The sequence below is a fragment of the Sceloporus undulatus genome, chromosome 3 (genome assembly GCF_019175285.1).
Source record: "Sceloporus undulatus isolate JIND9_A2432 ecotype Alabama chromosome 3, SceUnd_v1.1, whole genome shotgun sequence".
NCBI classification, from domain to species: domain Eukaryota; kingdom Metazoa; phylum Chordata; class Lepidosauria; order Squamata; family Phrynosomatidae; genus Sceloporus; species Sceloporus undulatus.
Genome location: NC_056524.1, coordinates 191,899,941 through 191,922,876, shown reverse-complemented (window position 1 = coordinate 191,922,876; position 22,936 = coordinate 191,899,941). Strand labels below are relative to the sequence as shown.

Below are 22,936 nucleotides of genomic sequence, written 5' to 3'. Positions count from 1 at the left end.
TTGTGAGATATTTAGATTCTCTGTCAGAGAGTGCTAGTGCCACAACGAACTGCAAACCTTAGAATTCCATAGCACTGAGCCATGGCGGTTACAGTGGTGTCTACAATGCGTTATTTCTGCAGTGCAGATGCAGCCTCTTGTCAGTTCAAGACAAAAGCTTTCATAATGCCATCACCCTGCCTCAATCACTGAATTTTGGGGAGGTTTCAAATGATGATGTCCCCTATTCATAAACCTCCCTTTCTGGTTTGCTGTTTCTTCCATCTATTTCTTTACTGCAGACAATGTGCACAGGAGAAGAAAGATGAAACAGCTGCATAATATCTTCCAACTGTGAGCACTGAGAAGCCCTCCCAGTGTCTGCTGCTGGGTTTATATATGTTTCTGCAAGGACTGTGGGAGTAGGCAAGGAGAAACAAAACAGAACCAAACATCACCAACTGGAGCAAAAATAGAAATGCAGCAAAATAAGTGTCACTCCTCTCTAGCCTTGTCCTGTTGCTACTGGACTGCACTAAGCAACACAATTCTCATATATTTGCAAAAGAGAACATAAAGGATCTGATACAGACAAGGCCTTGAAGGAGCCATTGTTTACGATGCCTTCTCAGAAGTAAGTACCACTGAGTTCATATGGTTGGATTTAGGTAAATTATGCATAGGAGCACTGGCTGCTTCTTTCATATATATGAGAATGGATACTTCTGATTAGGAAGTAAAATAGTGTCTTTTGAAGGAACAGCACAGCAAAATGTACTTATTTCAACAAGGTATCCATTAAGTTAATGGATATATATTGCTAGTCACTTAGCCCTTGTAAAAATGAGGCTCTTCGTTTCTAACACAATAAAATGAAGATGGTCCGATATGAGATCATCATGTATGCATCTGCATCCACCATCACTTTCTTTCTCTTTTATAAAATTCACAAGAACCATTACTTCATAGAAAGGCATTCTTCTTAAAAGGAAAAAAAAAGAAAAGAAAAAAGGCTGGGGAAAGTAATGCCAGGAAAACTATGCGTTATGTCTCAATATAATCTCATTCAATTTAAATAATAAGCACATATTTTATACAAAATCAGATGTTTACACAATCACAGCCACAGACCCTGAGGCAAAGTTGTTGAAGTCAAATTCTCAGTGACTAATTCCTAATTAAAAAGGGTTTTAAATTAACAAAAGATAGGGAGCAACCTTTTTTTTTAACCTTTGACTCTTCCTTGAGAAAATGTTAAACGGTACTGATTGCTAGCAAGATTATCAGAACCACAGAGCTGGAAGAAGCTTTCTAGGTTATCTTGTCCAATCTGCTACTTTGCACAAGAAATTTAGAACCAGTGCATCCCCAGAAGATGCCAGACAGCTAATGGGAACCAGAAATTCTACATCTGTTCTAAACTGGTTGTACTGGGACCGATCCAAAGTGTTGGTTTTGACTTAAAAAAATTAGAACACCAAAACTTGACTGAATATCTCTCCTGTCCTAAGCATTTCCCTTTCTATGAAATCAACATCTGAGGACTTTTTTCAAATATTTTCTCTGAGGAATGGTGGCCCTTCATATGCTATTACTGGCACCAACCAATGGGCACTTCTGGAGGGCAGACCCTGAGACATTTCATTCCTCTGCTGTCTGGCACCCAACCCCTAAATAACACAGACAAAAATGCAGAAGTATTTGTAAAAGAGGTCAGTGCCTAGTTTAAGCAGTAGATCCTCATGTTTAGAAAGTTCAGTAAAGTCTAGTTTTTCTACACCTTTTTTGATGATTTTGGCGGGTTATAGGCCGCCCATTTGGGGCAGGCTGCACCCGCCCTTTTCCCTGGTGTATCGGGGCCTCAGTTGATAGAACGGCAGCCGCTAAGGCCCCAATCCACCGCTTTTCAGGCTGCGGGGAAGCAGCAAAATGCTGCTTCCCCGTAGCCTGAAAAGGGGTGTCCCTGGGGCTTGAAGCCCCAAGGACACCCCGCGGTGGCGGGGAGAAAGAGAAAGGGGCCGCTTGGCCCCTTTCTCCATTGCTTCGCTGGGCGCAGCCGTCTGAACGCTGCGCCCAGCGAAGCAAAGCGCCGCTGCAAACCAGGAAGGAGCTCTGAAACGGAGCTCCTTCCTGGTCCGTGGAAAGGGCACCCTAGGCGCCCTGGTGCGGACCGACGACGTCACGTCCGCACCGCCCCGTGTAGAGGCGGCGAGGTCGTGACGTCGTCATGGCGGCCCCCTTGTGGAAGGGGAGCTGCCATTTTGTATGGACTGAGTCCGTACTTTAATGGCGGTTTGTAACCCGCCAATATGAGCCAACATCTTTAAAGTAAGGATGACATCTCTAGATCTTGGGTTCAAACTATCGGAAGATCTGTATTCTCCACTGCAGAAAGAAAGAAGTTAGTTTCAAAAGTGCTACCTTTGCACACTGATTCCCTAGACCAAATAGTGGGGCGGGGTCCCCAGGGGGGCGCGAGGCTCCGTAAAGGGGGGCGTGAAGCTCTGTTATGCAGAGGTGTACTTATAACAATTTTATAGACAAATGATACTATTTACAGTTGCGCGGGGGGCGCGAAATGTTTTCTTCTTCCTGGGGGAGCATGACAGAAAATAATTGAGAAGCACTGCCCTAGACTAACATGGCTATATCTTTGAGATCTGCCTAGGGTTCCAGAAGGCTCTTCCCTTTGACCCTACCACTCTAATAAGCATCGTCAGGAGTAGGAGAGAAGACCTTCTTGGTGGCAGCTCCCCAGCCTTGGGAAAATAGACTGGTCCCCTCCCTGTTGTCATTCCACTGGCAAGCAAAGATCTGTTTTGTTCCGTAAGACTTTCAGCGATTGGCTGTTGGAAGACATGGCTTCAAACAGATTGTTGCTATGTGTTTTTAGAACTGGTATGTTTTAAACTCCCTTTTTTGATAAGGATAGCCTGGGAGATTCAGTTAATATTTCTCTTTACTATCTACTACCTTGCTTTTCATATTTCCTTCACTTCATTCTTCAGATGCAATACACACCTGAAAAACAAACAAAAAAATACACTGCCTAAACATAATGTTAAACCAGCTATTCTCTTTGATCCTCCTATCACTTCTTTTGTAGTCTTTTTCACTGGAGAAATGTAATATTGGCTGTCTAGGAGGGCAAAGGAAAAATTCTGTTATATTACAGGAACAATTTATTTGTGCACAATTCAAGGTCTACTCATGCAAGGCATATAAAATTGTTATTGCACAAGTCTGAATTTATAGAAATATGTTTTTTATCTTCTATCCTTTTTGAAGCAAAGCAAATATCACACTTCTCTTTTATTACTGCCATCATTACAAGAAAACAATGTTTTTTTAAAAAAAAATCAGATATTTATACTCCTCCCCAAGACATAAGCTACTGTGCTTACCAAACATTTAATGAAAATTAATGCTTTTTAAATTAGCATTGTTTAAGCCATTTTCAAGTATCAACCTTAAATATCAGCTGATTAAAGCTACAATTTTATGCACACTTACAAGGGAGCAAAAGTCATCTAAATTGCTTGGTCTCTCTTTTACATAAATATACAGAGAGTTATGTTTTGAAAGATATTGAATCACAGAATCATAGAATCGTAGAGTTGGAAGAGACCACAAGGGCCATCCAGTCCAACCCACTGCCATGCAGGAAAACACAATCAAAGCATCTCCGACAGATGGCCATCCAGCCTCTGCTTGAAGACCTCCAAGGAAGGAGACTCCACAACACTCTGGGGGACTTTGTTCCACTGTCAAACAGCCCTTACTGACAGGAAGTTCCGCCTAATGTTGAGATATCTCTCCATCCCTAACTTTTAATAACTTTTCTTTTTCTTTAGCAAGCTCTATGGATGAAACACACTGTGGTGATGGATGTCCATTGAAATATCCATATACATTTTCTGCATACATTATTGTTATATATATATATATATATATATATATATATATATATATATATATATGTAGTCTTATTTCTGTCATTTGTTTCAAATCAAGAAAATCAGATCCCAAAAGGTGATGTGGAACCTAGTGCTAGACCCCTGCGTGATCAGCAGAAGTTTATTATTTCAAATTGTTACAGAGCAACAAAATTATTCTCCCCACCTAAGTAAGTCACCTAAAATAAGGTTTGAGGGACAAGATTGGATTTTCATGCAAAAAGGAGAGTGAGCTTAGTTCAGTTCTGGTACTGGCTCAGTGTGCTCAGAGATACTCGGTTGTTTAATTCTACAGTGGACGCTTGTTATACGCTGGGGTTTGGTTCCAAGATCCCTCGTGTATAACAAATTCCGTGTATGCTAAAGTCCCATTAAATATGAGACAGCAAAACGGTGTCCCTTATAAAAAATGGAAAATCAAAGTTTGATATTTGAAATTTATACTTTTTTTGAACATTTTCAAACCATGTATGCTTGAATCCGTGCATAAAAAATCCATGTATAAGAAGGGCCGACTGTATATTCTTGTTCTTTAATTCTAAGTACACTATGTTTGCATCTGGTTCTGGCTGATGGATCTTGTGGTCTGAATAAAAAAGTAGATCAAACAAACTCAAAGACTACCCATCCCATGTTTTAAAGGCACGTGCTCAACAGATAGTGCTAGTATTAAGATGACACAGGAATTTAAATGCCAGCAAACCAAAAGGAGAAACTCCATTTTCTCAGACGCACAGAAAGCTGATAACAGTACAGTACTCCAGTACTAACTAAAAGTAAATGAACAGTAATAATGTGGCTACAGTTTTAAAACCTAGAAGTAATTAACAATACCTATACACAGAGGAAAAAGCAAAGCGCATTAGTAGATGATTAAATGACAGTTTGTAAGTGTATCTGACTACTTTTCAGTTTGGAAACACTTTTCCATTTTGATTTATACAGTATCTGTTAAATTCACAAGCAAGCATGTGAACTAATACTCATGGTTTCCCACAGAAAATCCACAGTGTGTGGGAAAAAAACACAGGAATTTCGTTATACGGTCCCAAGCATTTGGCCTGCCTAGTCTCCTTCGTGAGGCAACATGGTATGGCTGGCAAGGCCAAGTGAAGTTTTCCAGTGCCTTGTGTACAAGGAGCTTGGCCAGCAACGCTTAAGAGTGCAGCCTATTTTCCTATGTTCCTAATAGTCTTACACTACATCTTTTTCAAGACCTCAGATCTTTGCTCTCTGGACAGATGAGCTTTATTAATTCCTACTTGTTCTGCTTCCAGTAAAAACTAAATAGATAATTAATTCTCAAGACACTCTGCCTCTCCCAACTGAAGGTACAAGAAAACAAGCCAAGGTCACACACAAATACAGTACTCTCTCTAGTCAAAAGATGCCCCATACCTCTTGGCTTTGCACTGGCCTTACTCCAAACCCAAATCTTGAAAGGATTTGCCTATCTGGGCAAGTTTCTACAACAACATGGCTGGTTAAGCTGCACCAGTTGAAAGACCCAATAAAAACATGGGGGAAAATGGGAAAGATGCCTAAAATAATTAAGCAAGACAAAAATAATGTCAAAAAGAATTGCTCTTCTTGACTGGGCATGATAAAGTAAATTGCACACAAGGTCAGCAAATAAAACTAGTTGAATATCTCTTATCCCGAATTCCAAAATCCAAAAGTACTCCAAAATTGTCCACATGGGTGGCTGAGATAGTGACACATTTGTTTTCTGATGGTTCAGTGTACACAAACTTTGTTTCATGCATCAATTATTACAAATATTATGTATAAAATTACCTTCAAGCTATGTGTATAAGATGTTTATGAAACATAAATCAATTTCATGTTCAGAATTCAGTCCCCATCTCCAAGATATCTCATTATGTATATGCAAATATTCCACATACACACAAAATCCAAAATACTTCTGTCCCAAGCATTTCAGATAAAGGAGACTCAACCTGTATTAGGTTTCCTTGGAAAGGCTCGTTGCAATACCCTTCCCCAAAGGAATTTATTATTATTAGCACATGCAAGTAACTTATTATGCTACTTGCTGCATTGCCAATTGCTTTTTGTTACTCTTTGTGTTAATGGTTCTTGAGAAAAATCCACCTAAACAAGAAAACATTACAGTATAGGAAAATCCCATATAATGCCCTACTACAGCATTTTTAGCACTTCCCCGAGAAAAACTAATGGGCAAACTTTATTCAGCATGAGAGGAAAATAAAACTGGCACTGGTCTTTCTTTCTTTCTTTTTTTACGATGGAATGAAAGGTGCTATGCCCTTCCTACCTCAAAAAAGTAATGTGTCACAGGTAATGCCATTACTTGCAACACATTACTTTCTAGCTCTGCCTTGCGAACAGGATACTTCAGCAAGTAAAGAGCAGCATTAGTGTAGCACCAATATCTGTACAGCTCTTATGGCAAGCTAGTAATAAACAAGCTTATCAAGTTTGGACCCACTGTATTCTTTCATCATCAGAATCAGTATCGTTTGCTTCTTGTTTCACTCTTTACAGGGACTGTAAATAGCATACATAATTTCTCCCACATCTTGACTCCAAAACCTCAATCTTTCATTTAGGATGCAAACACACTTAAATGTGTGTGTGTGTGAGAGAGAGAGAGAGAGAGAGAGAGAGAGATTGCACACTTGCACTTTTGCTCTCTCTGTCACTCTGTGTATGTGAATTACTCCCCCACCCCCAACCCCATGCCAAGAAGACTTCCCTATCTGGAAGCTTGAGAAATATTTCCACCTATACAATTGCTCAGTCCCCATTAATACTAATGAGGGCAAGGTCTATGAATGGTGGGAACAGCATCTTTGTTTGTGAAGTACCAGTTTTGTTATAGAATAGTCTGGTTCAAACCCTACCTAATGTTTTAATTGGGTCTGGAGGTCACTGCCCAGACACATAAGAAACTGGAGAATACAATGCAGTGCTAGATCATTCAAAACTGCCAACCCTTCAGCAACCAGCCACACCTTGAACTCCATAAAGTTCAATAGCGCGCATATATATATATATATATATATATATATATATATATATTCAAAGAGCTGATAGCTTATAGGCCAGCACAATATGTCTTTTTTTTTACAGCAGTACAGGAATACAATGAAACCATGCTTGCCCTGATTTTTTTTCCATTTAAAGAATAGGAAGTAGTATTCTATTTCACCTTAGAGATTACTGTAAAATTACATTCAAAAGCATTTTCATTGGGGGGGGGGGATTGATACTGATGCTAATGATAAGGTCCTGAAATATTCAGCAACACAAAACTTGTAGCATGACTTGTAGAAGCAAAGAATTACAAAAGGAAGGCAGGCAGGCAAAACTTATCCCACACCTGTGAGTAACTGGAACTAGGCTATCTAATATCACTAAATGTAAAGTTAGGATGTACCAGATGTGCCATTTAGCTGATTTTTCAAGATACGGAACTGCTTTGCATGGAATCTGTTCCTTTGTCAATTGCCCCAATTAAGTACATCTGGTTTAGACTGGAATGATTACAGATGATTTACTAGATTCTACAATACTTGAGATGAGACTGAGGTCAGAAGAGTTTGACACATAGGGCAGCCAGTTGGAAATTTACAAAAAAAGAGCTCATCAGCTGAATGCCATATTGTTTAACATAAAGCAGATCAACTGCCAACTATAGGGGATTCAAAGAAAAATACTTGAGAAATTAGGAAATGGATTTCTCAGCTTGCAGAGAGGGAGAGAGAGAAGTTGATGAAGAAGAAAAGGTGTGTTCGCAACAAAACTGAGAATTGGCTGTAAAATCCCTCCACCATCTCTCTACCATCATTAATATGCAGTTACAGCTAGACAATTAAAACAAGTATGAGGAGCACAGGCTTCTTCTACTCACCCATAATTCCACAAGAGAAGAGAGTGGGTCCTTGACTCATCTTCTTTGGTGTGTGCTGAAAACGAACAGGAAAGGATATTCACTGATTTTTTAAGACTTATGCTGAAATCCAGGGATATAATACCTTCATGCCAAATGCCATCTTTGTATAGTTTTTGATACTGTAATTGAGGTTTTAATGCCTCTTCAGAGCTACATAAAACATAATAGTAGTAGTAGTAGTAATAATAATAATAATAATAATAATAATAATACTTCCCTTGCTTTTACTCCCCATCTCTAGAGACTCTCACGGTCGTCTCTAACTTACCCAGGCCTGTACTGGTACTCAAGTTATGCTGCCACCTATGAAAACTGCCATTCCATACGCTTCTATCAGTTCTAAGGGCTTGTAGACTTGTTAAGCACATCACTTCAGAGTACTGTATGTTGATTTTAGGCATATAAATAGGTGTGGGATGGAGATAGGCATCACTGACAGCAGTTGATGTCACAAAGACAATAATATGTTCCTCCAGCTGGGTAAATTGTGTTATTTCCGTATGGCGTTCCTCAGAGGGAACAATGTTTGAAAACTGTCTCCAAGGTGAAAGGTTCCTCCAAACAAAGCCTGCTGCCTGATCACAGCTATTAAACTATTATTAAAAGACTTCCCCATTCTTTCACCCTTCTGAAACTACTTCTTTCTTTTCAGGTGATATAGACACATAGATATTTACCAAGATCTAGTATAACTACAAAGACTTCTATAAATACGACAAACTGGCACCACAGCAGAGAGAGTAGAGGGGTTGGTGCTTCTTTTAGGACCTTCCAGGATGGATTAAGTTCTTGCCTTTCACCGCTCTATTCTGAGAAGGTGATGATTCCATTTTTGATAAAAGTTAGGGAGCAGTTTTTACATTGTGCCATGAATAATTTTTGAGGCCCATTGTCTGACTAAAATTTCTCAACTTATATATGAGTATATACAGTATTGTATGGCACACAGACAGGTATACATAGATTGTGGTTTGTTGTTTTGAGAAAATGCTACAGCAAGCCTCCAAATTATACATTTCCCCTCCTTCCTCCTTTGCACATCAGAAAATAACTAATAAATTGCCATTACCCATTTGTAACAAACTATAGTTTCCCATTTTTACCCAAATATGGGAAACTATCAGGTTTTTTTTTTCCAAACTGCAATTAATTAACTTCAAAAGCACAGCTTGATCCTGGTTTGATACCATGTTTCTTTTTAAGTTAGTTCTAACCACTGTGTCTACCATTTCTCAGATAAAACAAAAAGTGTGGTGGGTTGGTTTTTTTTTTTTTTTTTTTTTTACAAATCACTAACAGAAGTGTCACATTTCTACTCCTTAAACATGAAGGAAAGGGATGATGGAAGATGGAGGCATACAATCCGAGGCTCCCCACAGTATTTACTTGTAAAATCAAACCACACTACATCTGAATGTGGCCAAAGTCTAAATGCTACTGGAAAAGGATTGCTCACACATCAACTGTTTCATTTAAAACAACGTCTCAAGAGGTGTTAACATAATGTTGGCACATCAATACAGGCCCCATCTGGCCCACACATATGCATGCTCTCAGGCAAAGCAACACTTTTTAAAGCTTAATGCTGCCAGGCATGGGCAATACAGCACAGGTATATTCTTCTTGCTCACCCATTATCTGAGCTATAAGACCCAGGGGGAGGACAATCAGTGATGTTCCACTTCTTTTACCCTAAATGAAAGAGCATCCCTGCAGATGGTAAGGTACGAATGCCTTGTAGCAAAAGCTAAGCTGCTGGTGTGAAATGAACTCTTACCAGCTCAGTCCTGCACGACAGAGAATCAGCACCTTTGTTTTCCAGAGTTGTAGTTAGGATCATCACCATGGTAACAAAGTCATACATTGGGGTCCATTCCAGTAGAGGTAAAGGTCACAATCAGCCATATTAGGCACAGTTTCTGATTCAGCACATTTTCCAAGAAGAAAGCAGCACCAACTCCCATCTGGCTCCAAACTCTTCACTCTGAAAGAAAAAGGAGGGGGGGGGAAGGTAAGTGCAACTCATGGTATGAAATCCAGGTTTTGCAGGAGGTTTGTCCTTGGTCTCATACCAACTGTGGGAACCTTGCCTCCCCTTCCCTCTACAAGTCCCCAAGAGTGCAATGCAGTGATTAGGTGGTCAAATACGCTGGTGGGAAGAAGAGACAAGGCTATTCTTCCTGCATAAATGGTGTAGGTCCAGGATAGAGAACAGAGGGCATTTCACACTATGCTATGATTCCCTTTTAACTGTCAAGGCAATATCCTATGGAATCCTAAGGTTTGTAGTCTGGAGAAGCGCTGGAATTCTCTGGTTGAGAATTCTTAATGTTCTTGCTGTCGTTGTATGCCTTTAAGTCATTTCTAACTTATGGCAATCCTGAGGAGAACCCATCATGGGATTTTCTTGGCAAGTTTCTTCAGAGGGTGGTTACTAGTGTCATCCTCTGATGCCAAGAGAGTGTGACTTGCCAGTGGGTTTAATGGCTGAGCCCTTCCTCAAACTGCAAATCCAAGACTCCACAAGACATAGGTGTTTATCAGACGAGCTCTTAAAGAGGTACTATTCCAGTGTGACTCCTCTAGCTGCCTCCTGTTGCATGCTGGGATTGGCAGTTTTAAGGAGGGGTATTTAGAATTCTCAGGCAGAGAAGTTCAGCTCCTTAAAACTGCCAATCCCAGCATGCAACAGGAGGCTGCTAGAGGAGTCACACTGGAATAGTACCTCTTTAAGAGCATAATGTGATAAACATCATTGACATGGCAGTTAAAGTGGCATCATAGTCCTGTACTTGTGAACAGTCAGCCTTCAGTATCTGTGCACTTGCCATCTGTGAATTCAAGCATCCACAGACGGCAAGCCCACATAGTCCCAAATGGCTGAGTGGCTGCGTGCATGTGCCACCACTGGGAACAACAGAACTTGAGCATCCTTGGATTTTGGTTATCTGCGGATCAGGGGTCTGGAACAGATCCCCCATGGATATTGAGGGCCGACTGTATTGTGAAAGGACCCCAGGTGGTGACCACAACAGATTGTTGACAGTATACCAGTCAGCAAGGAAACAAGGCAGAACTTGTTGCCAGCTATTTGTGGGACCTCTGTATCATCTGTTTGTCATTTTACTACAAATTCTCAAGACAGCGACTGGTTAAGTGGTAGGTATTCTGGTAAGAATGGTTAATTGGTGGGGATACAAATCACTACACCAAGGATGACAATCACATGGCTCTATGCTGCATGCAACTCCTGGAGTCCATCAGAAGCCAAGAAAAGAGGGTTTGACTAAAAAAAGAGTTTTTTAAAAAAAAAAAACGCAGGATAACTAAACACTGGTAGTGTAATTCTCTTCTAAAACATGGAATGCCCCCCCCCATTTAGTAGAAAAGTTAAGGGATTGAAAATAATAAAGAAGTGACTTTGTTTAATGTGGAGAGTCATTTTCCAGGTCTTAATTCCTATGTTATATGGAGGGGGGGTTGCTGCCGGATCCTGAGGGCATAAAATGGGCCCTGGAGTTTACCCATGTCTGCTCTGGGTGGCCAACCTATAACTCATATATCACAGTAGGAATATTTTCTCTCACCTGACACAGCAGCTAGAGAGTGCCCTAGTTAAGCCACAACATATGTACTATAGATGCTTACCATCCTGTCTGCCTCTTCAAGCCTGAGTTGACACTTGCTCTTCAGCTCACCAAACCAAAGGGAAAGGAAGGGGAAGCAGGATTGTATTTTTGTACTGCAGTGCAGACTATGTACCATATATACTCAACTATAAGTCAACCTCATGTATAAGTCGAGGTCAGGTTTTGGGACCAGACTTATGGATTTTGCCATGACCCATGGATGGGGTCCTTCAGTGTGTATGTGTGCGTATTTCTTCACCGTTTTAGCTTTCATTTCAGCCAGACTCGCAGGTGGGAGGGGGACTCTTAAACAAATAGCAGTATCAATCAGTCACCCAGGACTCTTTCTGCTTGGCTCTTTCTTGATGAACTCCTCTCTGCACCACATGGGGAAATCTAAAAGAGCTGCTATCACATTTCCATAGTGACCTGTGAATAGGTTGACCTGGGATTTGGGAGTCAATTTTGGGGCATAAATTTTTAGACTTATAAATGAGTATATACAGTAGATATTGTGGCCTACTTAGTGGCATCCTTGCCACAGAGGATGGTCTGAAATACTCAATGAATGAAAATGTTGGAGCCTGATATGAGAAAGAATAGCTAATCTGCTCATTATGCTGTGAAACCTATCCGTTTACTAAATGTGCGCATCTGTAAACATGTCCATTTCCTCCACTTTGTGTGACAAAGGCACACCTGGCTTCTCCTGAGTTGTATAGAATTTTTAAAAGAAGCTAGCTTTATGGAATAGACCATGAACGAACATCTCAGTAACAGTGAGATTTCTGGTCTGTTGGTTTAGTTAAGGCCCTGCGCAATAAATAACATACTCTTAAAAATAGATAATCTAGACCTGAAACTGATGGTGGTTTGTCTGGAATCAAATTTCAATAAATAGCTGCACAACTCTTTTATAATTCATATTGTTGTTTGCATATAACTCAACTTTATTCAAACCCATGGACAGCCTGCAAAACATTTCAGAAAAAAAGTTCAAACTCAGACATATTTAGATGAGCAACAAGGGGGAATCAAAGGGAAGTCAGGCAGCCAAGACACACACACACACACACACACACACACACACACACACACACACACACACACATATATATATATATATATATATATATCTGACAGGCCCTGAAGCTAAATGCATGTTATACAAAAATATTACACATTGTAGTTAAGCTCTAATGAGAGAAATGATTTTCTGAAATAATGTCTATAATCCTTATTTTAATTTTTATGTTTTTGTTACTAGTGGGGGGGGGACATTAATGCAAAAACAAGAGGGTGGAAAACATGAGCTATAAGACACTAAAAGTTTATATCTCAATGTGCAATTAAAATCAAGCAGTTCTATTTGGGGTCAATGGTTTAGAACGGGCTATCTGCTCTTAAATTGCTGATAAGCATCAGAACTCCCTAAGAGCCCGTATTGATTCCTTAGTCAGCTTGTAAATCATATTTCTTGTTTACTTGGATGTGAGATTACAAGTGGGTGCCACTGAGAACATTCACTTAAAGGCCAGCTGGCTAGTAAAGAAAAATTATCAACTATTGTTTTGTCAGAACTAAGTTCATCCAGAGTGCAAAACCATGGAAGGAAGAAAATCGATACATTTGCTCAAGATTTACTGTTGGGGGTAAAAAAAGGAAGTGTGTTGAAGTTGGATATTTCTGTGTCTCATACCAGTTGACTTCAAGTACAGCTTGCTCATAGCTTCCCCATTAATCTTTGAACAACCCAGTGACCTTCTGAGAATTACGAAAACGACAAACCAAGAAGATGAGGCAAGAAACCAAGAAAAGACTAACACCCAAATCCTAAAAACATGCTTAGCTAAAAGTACCCACAAGTTAGTACATCTGATTTAATAACCTCATATCCTGGGTGAAGCAAGCTAGGCAGACTCATTTCTCAGTACTGTATAACAATTCCCTCTCTGCTATGCAGAGTACAATATTTCCACCATGGTTGCTCTCCCTGATGCAGGACTAAGGAATTTTAGCAGGTCCAGGGAGTAGTGGTAATTTTGAGGTTAATCTTTTGTCCTACTCTGGAGTAACGTATTTTTTCTTAATGCTACTCCTATAAAAACCTCTGACTCCTTTACTCCTTGCTCCTACACCCCAGCCCTGGGGGAAAGCACTGGTTGCTTTGCAAGGTGTGTATGTGTAAGTGTCTCTCTTTGTCTCCCACCCCCTTCCCCAGTGCAATATAATAAAATTGTTTTGTGTGTTTGTGTGTGTTTGCATGTACAATATAATAAAACAAATAAGGAGTACATTTGTTACTCCTTATTCCTACTCCTACTCCTGTAAAAACCTCTTACTCCTTTACTCCTTACTCCTACTCCCTAGACCTCACTGTTACTGAAATTTGGCAATCCTTTCAATCAAAGAGAAAGCATTTGCTTTAAAAGGGGTGTTCTGTCTAGCAGCTTGGAGGAGGAGGTTGGGGGTGCAACACTATTCTTGGGAGCTGATGTAGCCCAAATACCACATGCCCTCATCTGCTCTAAGATGACTAAGTGCTTCTTAGTTTTCAGATGGGGGAGTGAGAAGAGCTTCAGATATTGTTGGCCACATTGGCTTGGGATTCTAGTCCAAAAACATCTAGCTGAAAATCTAGTGATTTAAAGCATAGATGATTTCTTGTACTAATGATCTTTCTAGATGCATATATGAGTTCACATAAGTTCTTAGATTTTTCAGATGTGGGGTAATCTCTTGAACACACCATAGGCAGATACATACACTATTTGGGAATTAGCATGATGACTATATGAATTGTAATAAGGAATTATTGTCAGCTGGACAATCTAATACACTCCAGGCATATAGGGCACAAAATGAAACAGACACAGTAAAAATCCATACAATTTCAATATGGGGTAGCTTAGCAAAATGTTTGCAATTAAGTGAGGGATGTGAGCTCTGCAAGAATCAGCTGCAATCACCTGGAAAAAATGTGGAGAAGTTTTGCCACTGTCTTCTGCTCAGACCAAAAGGGTATGACCTGCCCAAGGTCACCCACTAGGACTGCATCTGCACTGCAGAAATAATACAGTCTGACACAGCTTTAACTGTCATGGCTCAATAATATGGAATCTTGAGTTTGCTGTTGCACCACAGCTCTCTGACTGAAAGAAATATCTCACAAAACTATAAATCCCAGAAATCCATATAGCATTGTGCCATGACAGTTAAAGCAATGTCAAACTACATTACTTCTGAAGTGCAGATGCAACCTAGGTTTCTAGGTTTAGCAGGGATTTGAACCCAGACTCAACACTCAAACCACTACACCACACTGGCTCTCAGGTTTCTAAAATAGTTTTTAACTGCTTAGGTCCTTTATTTGCCAAATCAGAAAATTTTATTTTTCTGTTTCTAGTGTGTTTTTCCCTGCTGTATTTGCAGAGTGGTCCCTGAAATACATCTGCATCTTCAGGAATGATCTGATGAATTCCCTAGGAAAAATATATTTGCCTAGGCTTACAACAGATATGGACAACTGTCATGGGGCTGGGGGCCATTTTCAGGTGAGTTAAGTGCTCAAGGACCATTAAAAAAACAAACATATATAATAATGGAAACTATAAATAAATCAACTAGATTAAAATTAGATGAAAAGATATCAGTCAAACTCTTACAATTACACCATCTGGCACTCTTAGCCTGCTTCTAATATATTAGCTTAACTTCTGAAATTACACTACAATAAGCAGACTGTTTACACAATACATTTGAAATCTATTTAAGTATAATGGTTTCTAGCCAGAGGAACAGTATGTGTAGAGTAGGGTTGCCATTTCACGCTGGGGGGCGTGCCCGGTCCCGCCCCGCCCCCGCCCCCATTCCCGGGTGGCTGCCCGACTCTGAGCTCCCAGGGCTGCTGCCTCCCTTCCATAGAGTGCTGTGCAGTGCAGCATGTTTGGAGTAGCAGCAGGACAACTGAAACTAGCAGGGGCGGGGTCTGCTGCTCTGCCTTGCCCCTATTGACCAGCCCTCTGCTTCCTTATTTGGCATGCTCCAACGTCGAAGCAGGGAGGGCTTTGCACTCAGGCAAGCTTCTTTTAGTTCTTCCCCTCTTTCTCTTTCTCTTTCCACTCCTTCTCTTCTTCTTGTTATTCCGTTTTTTTCTTCTCCTCCTCTTCCCCTCCTCTTCCTCCTCTCCTTTTTCTTCCTTTCTTCCCCCTCCTCATCTTCTTTTTCTCTTTCTTCCTCTCTCTAAACCCCCCTCCTCTTCTTCTCAGGGCTCCAGGGCTTCTCAAGGCTTTGCCCCCATTAGAATAGAAAAAAGGCTTTGGATCTGTCCCATAAATCCCTCCTAAGTTGAGACATACCTGGGAAAAAGAGGGGGCGAGGGGTTTGGGGGGCTTGGAGGGGGCAAGGAAAAGGAGGAAGGGGGAATTGCTAACAAGGCTTGGGAGTGGGATGCTTTGATCTGGATTCCTGCATGGCAGGGGGTTGGACTGGATGGCCCTTATGGTCTCTTCCAACTCTATGATTCTATGTAGTTTGCAGTGGCACAAGGGACTGCAAATGGAAATGTAGTTTGCAATGGCACAAGGGGCTGCCTGTGATCTTGCAAATGGAAATGTAGTTTGCAATGGCACAAGGGGCTGCCTGTGATCTTGCAAATGGAAATGTAGTTTGCAATGGCACAAGGGGCTGCCTGTGATCTTGCAAATGGATATGTAGTTTGCAATGGCACAAGGGGCTGCCTGTGATCTTGCAAATGCTATGCCTGCTTGGGAGTGGGAAATGTAGAATTGGGCGGGGGGGGGGGGGGGTTGGCCAGAAAAAGTACATTTCAGCCTTCTGTCTAGGAATAATGCCAAAATGTCCTCCATTTTGAGCATGCCTAAGAAACATGCATTTATATTAACATTTTTAAAAAATTATAAATTTTTTCATGTGTCCTCCATTTTTTATAAAAACGTGTCCTACATTTGAAAATGCGGCCCTACATTTGTCCCGGTTTGGAGGTCCTGCCTTATGGCAACCCTAGTGTAGAGACAACAGAATTGTGGTATTTCACAATGTAAAATCTGGATTAGACTAGGCATTGAGTTACTGAATTATATATGTCACTGGACACTGGGTTATTGAATTATATATTATTTGAGGTATGGAGGCTTGTCAGAAATCTCTATTCAATGAGACAAAGAGATCTGAGTAATGTGGAAACCTATACAGGCCTAAAAGAAACAGACTACAACAACCAAGTAGAAAATATTCACAACAGTTGAGATATCTTAACAGGGCAGTCTTTGTAGTAGCCTGCAAGATTAAGACTGCAAAAAGGTTCCAACACAAAAGACAGTCTTTATTCTGCTGTACTAAGATCCTGTGACTCACACTTTTGTAGGCTCTTATAAATTTTTGTTATCTATATAAGAATGCCATGATGTCCCTATGTCCTTTCAAAATTTGCATACAGCTGCACTAAGATGTTGGTGTTGTTAGTGGTTTAAAACTGCCAGGAGCACCTGGAGATCAGTTCCTGCCTTGGTAACCTATGTACCCTGGGGTGCCTTTATATTTATTTACTAAAGCCCTACAGCAGCAGCTTGGCTTGGTTCAGTTCAACAGGTGAAATTCAGCTTTACCACCATCATTCTTGGGTCTGTTTTGATACCTTAATTTTGCCATGTCCCAGGGTTGCAGTGACCTTAAAGACAACATCTGTCAAAACTGCCCAGTCAATGTGTAGATTCTATGGTCATAGAATCATAGAGTTGGAAGAGACCACAAGGGCCATCCAGTCCAACCCCCTGCCATGCAGGAAATCCAAATCAAAGCATCCCCAACAGATGGCCATCTAGCCTCTGCTTAAAGACCTCCAAGGAAGGAGACTCCACTACACTCCGTGGGAGTTTGTTCCACTGTCGAACAGCCCTTACTGTCAGGAAATTCTTCCTAATGTTGAGGTGGAATCTCTTTTCCTGTAGCTTGCATCCATTGTTCCGGGTCCTGTTCTCTGGAGCAGCAGAAAACAAGCTTGCTCCCTCCTCAATGTGACATCCTTTCAAATATCCAAAACACACTGCAGAAATCAAGCTCAAGTAACTGCAGAAATAATCCAGTTTGAGATTGCTTTAATTGCTCTGGCTCAATGCTAGTTTTGTGAGACATTTAGCCTTCTCTATTAGAGAGCTCTGGTGCCACAATACTACAGTTCCCAGGATTCCCTAGCACTGAGCCAGGACAGTTAAAGCAGACTCAAACTGGATTATTTCTGCAGTTTGTTTTGGACCTATGTCTAGGCAGACTTGTAACCCTTTAATTCCTTACCACTGCCTGATCCCTTCTTCTCATTTGCAGTACATAGAAAACCGACTGTCTTTTGGCCCTGTATGTAATTTTGCCCCAGTCTTACTCAGGCCTGAGCTCTGCCTTTCTTCAGTGTGTATCTACTATCCATTGTTTCTTTGGGTTCCTATTTATCAGGTCACTGCATCCTTTGTCTCACTAATTTTAGCTATCTTTTCAACTGAAAGGCTCCTCCTTCTCTCCCTGCAAAGCATACAGGCTAACCCCATCTTAAGCAGTATGTAGTTTCTTCAGAGATCATTCTTGTTTCAGTTCATTGCCTCCTTTCCTCTTTTCCTCAACCACTATGCTCCACATGTATTTCTTTGAAGTTCTCGGTTCATTTTTTAAAAGTCCTCCATCCTCTTTATTACTGGTATTATCTATTATTTAGGATCCTTAAACTCTTGGGTGTTTTTTTTTTCATTTGTCAACCATCTTCTGTGTAAGATTTTAATTCCAACCAAATCTATAGCTTTTTTCTACAAGAAAACCAACTGAAAATGGTTCAGTTACTGGAACTGATCATTTTGAGATGTCACTCCACCTCAGCCAATCGGTGTCAGAGACATTAGTACTACACATTCAGTACAAGGTAGTGTATTTCTAATAGTGATTTCAAAGCACCTGAGAGAGAGAGACCATATATACTCGACTATAAGTCAACCTCATGTAGAAGTTAAGGATAATTTTGGGGGAGAAAATTATGGATTTTGGTTTTGATATGGACTTAGGCATCTAAGTCTTGTGATGAATAAAAAAAGGTTAAGTCTGCAAGATCAAGAAATATAGAGTAGTGCTACTCAAAGTAGATAGCTGCTAGTTGGCTGTCGGTCCATGGAGAGTCTTGGAGAGGGAGGAGAAAAAAATTGTACCTAATGGGCACAATATGTGCTAGTTCCTGGCACACTGGGGGGAAAACCCTGCTGATCTCCCATGTAAAACAGCTTATGCAGCACTGATGTAGAGCATATTCCAAAAGCCATTTCCTGAGAAGCCAGAGAAAGGCACATCCAGCAACCCATCATTATAATATGAGAAGAACCATGCTAGATCAGATCAGATGCCTATATTTGTTCAGCATTCTATATCCCACACTGGCTAACTAGATGCCTAATGAAAGATCAGAAGATTGAAATGACTGTAGCAGCAGCACTCTGCTTCTGTTTTCCAAATTGCTGGTACTAAAAGTCACCATACTTCCAATACATCTCACAACCAGTAGCCACAGGTAGTGTTATCCACCATGAATTTGCTTAAATCACTTTTAAATGTCTATCCAAGTTGGCAGACAATCACTGTATAATTGGAAGCAGATCACATACTTTTACAATGCACTGTGTGAAGATGTAGTTTCTGTTATCTCTCTTGACATCTGCCTACTTTCCATTTCATAAGATGATACTAATCTGTAGCACTATCAGAGAACAATATATCAGTGAATATATTTTCTGCACACTATAGATACTTTTATATACTTCTATCGTGCCTCAGAAGTATATAAAATCTATACTGTACAGAAAATATATAGAAAAAGATAGGATCCCATTAGGGTCATCCTAGGTCAGAAACGACTTGAAGGAACACAAACAACAAATCATGCCTCACCTAAATTAAAAGGTCTCAATCTTTTTCACTTTTCCTCACAGGAGAGCTGCTCCAACTAGTTCATCATTTTGCTGTCACTTTCCTGCACCTTTGCCTATTTTACAATAACCTTTCTGAGCTGCAGTGTACAGACCTATATACACTATTCCAAGACTAATATAGAGCACCAGAATTGGTTAAATGAATCAAATTCACCACTGCTCAACATCTGGGATCTAGGAATACACATGGGCTATCTGCTCTTAAATTGCAAACTGAAAAGGCTGCACAATCTCATTTCAAAGAGACAACAAAAAGCATGAAACTTAGCTGAGGAGTTTTTCTATCAGACAGAAAGACTGAACACTTCCAAGAAGCAATGTTTAGCTGTATAGTACTATTTCGTCATGTATTTAATGTGAAAAGGAATGGAGAGCACTTCTCTTCCTGTAATCATCTGCTGACTACAAATCAAAATGAGAAAAAACTATGAATAGCACTTAGCCCTTACATTTCTATACCACTTTATAGCACTAAGCACTCTCTAAGTGGTTTACAATGTGTTAGCCAATTGTCTCCAACAAGCTAGGAACTCATTTTACCAACCTACGAAAGGCTGGAAGGCTGAGTCAATCTGGAGCCCTGCAGGATCTAACTCACATTTTGGCTGCAGTACCATCCTTTAACCATTGCACCACCAGAACCAATTAAAAGTAAGCTAAAAGCAGCAAATCCTTCTGAAATACAGTTCATGAATATGAGTTACCTAGAAAGGAGCAATACTATATGCCTAAAACAAGACACAAAGAGCAGTAATCATCTCCATTTCTGAATTTCTGATAAACATTAGTATTTTACTGAACCACTGCTCACAATTCTCTGGAACACTTACCAAAAAGAAATACAACCACCCCTCCTTTCTCGCTTATACACGGAGGGGTGACCTCTGTTAATCCCAATGGGGCACGCCCCCCACGACACACACACCTGCACACTCGTGGGGGCTCGCTCCATTCAAGCCTATGGGGCTTGAATACATGCAAGTCTCCATGGAGGGGGGGGCAGAACAGATACCCCGCAAAAATGGAGGGTTGACTGTATATTAAAATACAATATACCCATAAAAAGCAAATGGCTGCTCCAGACTTATCCATACAATGGCAAATGCTTCTTATGACTAACTTAACTTCTGTTTATTTCAGTGGATGTACATTAAGCATAACTAAGTGTGGATGAAACCAAAAGAATATGATGAGTAGAAGTCCAACAAACACATAGTTCAGTAATGGATTGGGATAGTCCAAGATATGTGGTTCCTCAGGCAAAGGACCAGTTCATGTTTCCTACCCACTCACATCCTGGTGCACAGCTCCCAACACCAAGCAAGTTATTTTTGCAAATGAACCAGAAAATTGCATAAGTATATATTCACAGTAAACAAACAGTAACAAAAAAATAACACTGACTTCCAAAATTTGTTGCCTAAGGCAGCTACCTAACTCTCCCAGCCAGGTCTAGGAAGGCAACTTCTATCCTACCTATTATTCTGGATTAGGTTTTTATATAACAAAGGTCATCTTCTGATCTCTTCTGTGATGTTTACTGTTCGTTAATAAAATTCCTACATAGACATCACATCCTTGTAAGAAATTGCATGCAATACACTTTTTGACTATCACACATATCAATCTACAAATTACTTTTTCACACACAGAATAACTTTCTATCTCAGACTTATGCCATATTACTTAAGAACTACTTTTGTAATATTGTTTAAAAAGTTAGGAAAGGAGAATGATCCTTGCACTATTCAAAATAAAATGAAATTAGACAAACTGATAAAGGAGAGTAAGCACAAAAGAGCAAATGAAGTAACTGGGCTCATTTGTTCCAAAACCTGCAATTATAGCTTTATTAACTACAAATAAAGATGTAGTGGGGATTACAAGTGAATTAAATAGCAAACCAGAAACGGATGTGTAAAGGCCAGTATCCTTAAAGGCCATTCAACATAAACTCAAGAACCCAACAAGATTGGTACTTGGTCAGTTTTATACTAGACTGGCTTTTCTCTTCTTCTCCAAGGATTTTTATTTCAAAAATAGAGTACAGTCTCAGTGATCCATAAGGGCAATATTACATCTTCACATATTTTCAAAGTTTCCCCATCTGGACGTATCTGCTCTTAAATGCTTAGTGACCAATATCTCCTGTAGCAAGCCTGAGGTGATGAGAAAGTGACCTCTCTGAGGCCTATTTCTTGACCTCATTCCTGCAGGCTAAAGCTGCTAAGCTAGTGACCCCAAAGAGCCCTGAACCTTGACACCAGATCTTACAAGGTTAAGTTTTTGATGGGTGAACTCACAAAAGCAGAAATATGCACAAACTATAGTTCCTAGTCCAGTGACCTTCCAATGCCCTCTCCCATGACATTTTATCAGCAAGTTAAAGGTCCCAAGTCATTCACCTCCAAGAGAGAGAACAGCCACAATATTAATCTAGCCAGCCAGTGGAACTGACTGAGTTATGCCACACAGGTTTCTGGCTTGCCATCAGATGGTCAACTAGCAATGTGGAAATACTGTCCATAAAAGTAGAGTCCACTATACACAACCCATCATTTAATAGCACACCAGAGGAATACCAAGAAAACCATAGACCAATTGCAAGCTGCCCGAAAAGTTACTGGGGGCAAATAGAACTGGGGGGGGGGGGGCAGAGAAAGAAGGGATAAAAACATGGATAATAATACAGAAATGGAACGTTCTCGTCTTCAATTAGATGTAAAAAACTGCCCCACAGCACAGAAACCCATTCTTCTGACTTGCCTTTTGGTTAGTGAGAGCCAGGATAAAAGCTGGAGTTGTTATACGAATAGATCCTCCAAAAAAGGTTACCTGGACCTTTACTGCAATCTGTTTCTTTAATAAAATAAATAACAACAGTAATTAAAATTAGCTAATTCACTAAGTCAGCCACTTTAGCAAAGTGAGTAGTTCTCATTAGTACTTGGTCTGCCCAGTACTCAGCTGGCACTAGGACTGTGAGAAGCAATTAAGTTCAGAAAAGAGGTGGAGAACTGTTTCCTTACACTGGTAAAAACTGCTAAGTACTCTGGGGAATTTTGCTTACATAGTTAATAATTAATGAACTACCCTGAGCAGGAAACTTACTAGAAAGCAACAATACTATAACTGATTAGATTAAAAATCACAAGTAATTCAAGAGTTGCATATTCAGATCATGTGATGAAAAACACAGATCATATGTGATGAAATACAGAGTAAAGGCTTCAGTTCTTTTGGTTTTCTTTATTTTCAAACATGAGAAGAACCAAGAAATATCCCCTATTATTTTTCCTCTTCTTTCAGTAATATCTGTTGGCCTTCGTTAAATCTGATCAGTGCCAAATCTACATTTGCTTCAAGTGTGACAACTAGAGGCTTGCTAGCTTCCAATTCTATGATTCTATGATATCAAAGATAAACACAATGAGATACAGTACATGATTATAC

At 40.1% G+C, this 22,936-nt stretch overlaps 1 protein-coding gene across 3 annotated transcripts in view; it reads right to left on the bottom strand.

The window, feature by feature from the left end:
- Positions 1–22,936, bottom strand: part of FAM53B (family with sequence similarity 53 member B) — a 170,355-nt gene that overhangs the window by 105,921 nt on the left and 41,498 nt on the right. For all 3 annotated transcript variants that reach the window (XM_042458472.1, XM_042458471.1, XM_042458470.1), the window contains exons 3-4: positions 9,653–9,859; positions 7,834–7,888 (exon numbers count right to left, since the gene is read on the bottom strand). In XM_042458472.1, the coding sequence (XP_042314406.1) occupies positions 7,834–7,888; positions 9,653–9,739 (142 nt within the window). In that variant the 5' untranslated portion in view covers positions 9,740–9,859. The remainder of the gene's footprint in view (positions 1–7,833; positions 7,889–9,652; positions 9,860–22,936) is intronic.